Below are 2220 nucleotides of genomic sequence, written 5' to 3'. Positions count from 1 at the left end.
ATCAGTTACTTCAAGATCTCGACGATAACCCACCCAGAAAGTGCGTAGAATCCAACTGCGAAGAAGAAATGCAAAGCAAACACGTTTTACTCGAATGAACCATGCAATTCGTCGAGGTTCCTGAATTTTGCTTTTCTCGTTGTGTTTGTGATTTAAGTAGTAGTTCGGCTCGACGACGAATACCGCTTATAGAATAAGATAGTTACGTTTGATGACAAAGTTTTTCTCTATATCAGCATGCTCTATGATTGATGGAGGCGCCCGGCGCGTGGCGCGACGAGCGTATTGAAAAAAAAGACCAATGGCGACAAGTACTATATGGCGAGAGCGTGCGTGAAAAGTATCAAATAAACAATTTGGTATTGAGTCCAATCAATTATCCTACTACGCGTGATTTACGTCCTTTCCGATCGATAATCAGTTAGGAAGGGCAAACACGTTGAAATACTAATTTTTTTTCCTAATTTTCAAGATTATACTATCGCTTTACGTATTATCTTGCAAAATTGATCTGTATCCTTCTTCCCACTTTAAAATCAATAGAAACTGCGTCATTACACGAATCAATTATGGCGCAAAATAATCAGGACAACTTTCTTCTCGTAAAACTTGACATCAATTGTTTATATCTCGATTAATTTTCCAATTAAAAAATCCTTTGGCACAAAATTCTATCTTCCAGAGCACTATCGATGTATAAAATTAAAAAAATTTTCGATTTTGGCACAAAATTCTATCTTCCAGAGCACTATCGATGTATAAAATTTAAAAAATTTCTGAAAGAGTTGTCTAATTCGTTTCACGAAGACTAACTCGTTATCGAATCGAAGAATGAGATAGTTTGTCAAAGTGTAACATCAAATGTATTATAAATGAATAAGGAATGATTATACTAAAAAATAAAAATGGTAGAGTAATTATGTAATATAGGAGAGCCAACCTCTGATGATCTTGACTTTGACATATATTGTCAAGGTCATATAACATGAGAAAGTCGTGCGCTCCTAGGCAGGGGAAAAAAGTGAGATGTTTTTAATATTATATGTCGAGAAGTAAGACGTTATTTCGTAAAATTTTTTGTTAATAACTTTTTAACGAATAACGAGCGACTGCTAAAATCTGTTAGAGGTTATTCAGGTTCATGACCTATTTCTCTTAATTGGCTCTATCACGAATGGTATTTGTAATTTACTATTTATACTTACGAAAACGTCAAGATGCTGAAAATGTTGGCATCCACTCTGGGATTATTCTTCACTTTCTCGGTATACGCTTTCCTATGCATGATGAGTGTGAGTCTTTTCTATAAATGTATAACGGATCTTCAATACACACATATATCCAGATAACCAGCGTGATGTAACATATACAAACTAATGCATTATGTTGTACCCATGGTATGTGATGGGCACAGAGGCAACAATTGGTCAAACAATTTCTACAATATCATTAAACTCACGTATTAATCTGCACATTTTATAATATACTTCAGACTTAAGACCTTTAAGGACATGTCATCCAATTGATAATACACAGAGAAAAATGTCTGGATTTTGTGTATTATCTGTATATATCTGTTATGGATATTATATCGATCTTTTACTGACTTTGACAAAAACTTTAATTAACCAGTGAGTCTACATCGAGTACTATATAATCAAATACAGTCGGTGCTGACCGATCGTATTTTACAAATTTCTTGATTCCGGCGTAGCCTTTGCAATTCATTCGCGTTTTCGGAACTATAGTGAAAGACTTTCAGCGTTTTACTTTTATTTGACTTCTGCAAGCTTATATTTTCGCAATCTCCTGAAAGAATAACTACGAAATATTTTCGCAATTGTCAGGTTATTAACCATTCTAAACCAACCTTCAGTTTATTAATCTGCAATTACTAGGCTGTTACAATATTCTTCAATAATTTCAAAAAATGCTAAAAATATGATATTTAAATTTATATATTCTTTAAAAATTAAAAAAACTTTTTTAATTATTTTATATCAAAAGTTATTATGTAAACAATTCTTCTATTTAGACAATTAAATATTCTTAGTTCTGTTACGTCCGGTGGACTCCACGATTTCTTCGTTTCGCGACCTTTCAATCAATGAAGTAAGATATGAACAAACCCAAGCGATAACACAAATCCGAGAGAAGTTTCCAGCCACAAGTCTTGTTTGCTTAGAATCGAGAGACCCGCAATAAAAACTCTCTCGTAGT

At 33.5% G+C, this 2220-nt stretch overlaps 1 protein-coding gene across 1 annotated transcript in view; it reads right to left on the bottom strand.

The window, feature by feature from the left end:
• Positions 1–1285, bottom strand: part of LOC108768479 (probable multidrug resistance-associated protein lethal(2)03659) — a 7074-nt gene extending 5789 nt beyond the window's left edge. The window contains exons 1-2 of the mRNA XM_018518920.1: positions 1206–1285; positions 3–55 (exon numbers count right to left, since the gene is read on the bottom strand). Coding sequence (XP_018374422.1) covers positions 3–55; positions 1206–1285 — 133 coding nt within the window. The remainder of the gene's footprint in view (positions 1–2; positions 56–1205) is intronic.
• Positions 1286–2220: the final 935 nt, after the last annotated feature.

This window comes from Trachymyrmex cornetzi, unplaced genomic scaffold, assembly GCF_001594075.2.
Source record: "Trachymyrmex cornetzi isolate Tcor2-1 unplaced genomic scaffold, Tcor1.1 scaffold8, whole genome shotgun sequence".
NCBI lineage: Eukaryota > Metazoa > Arthropoda > Insecta > Hymenoptera > Formicidae > Trachymyrmex > Trachymyrmex cornetzi.
This window is presented reverse-complemented; position numbering and strand designations above follow the sequence as displayed.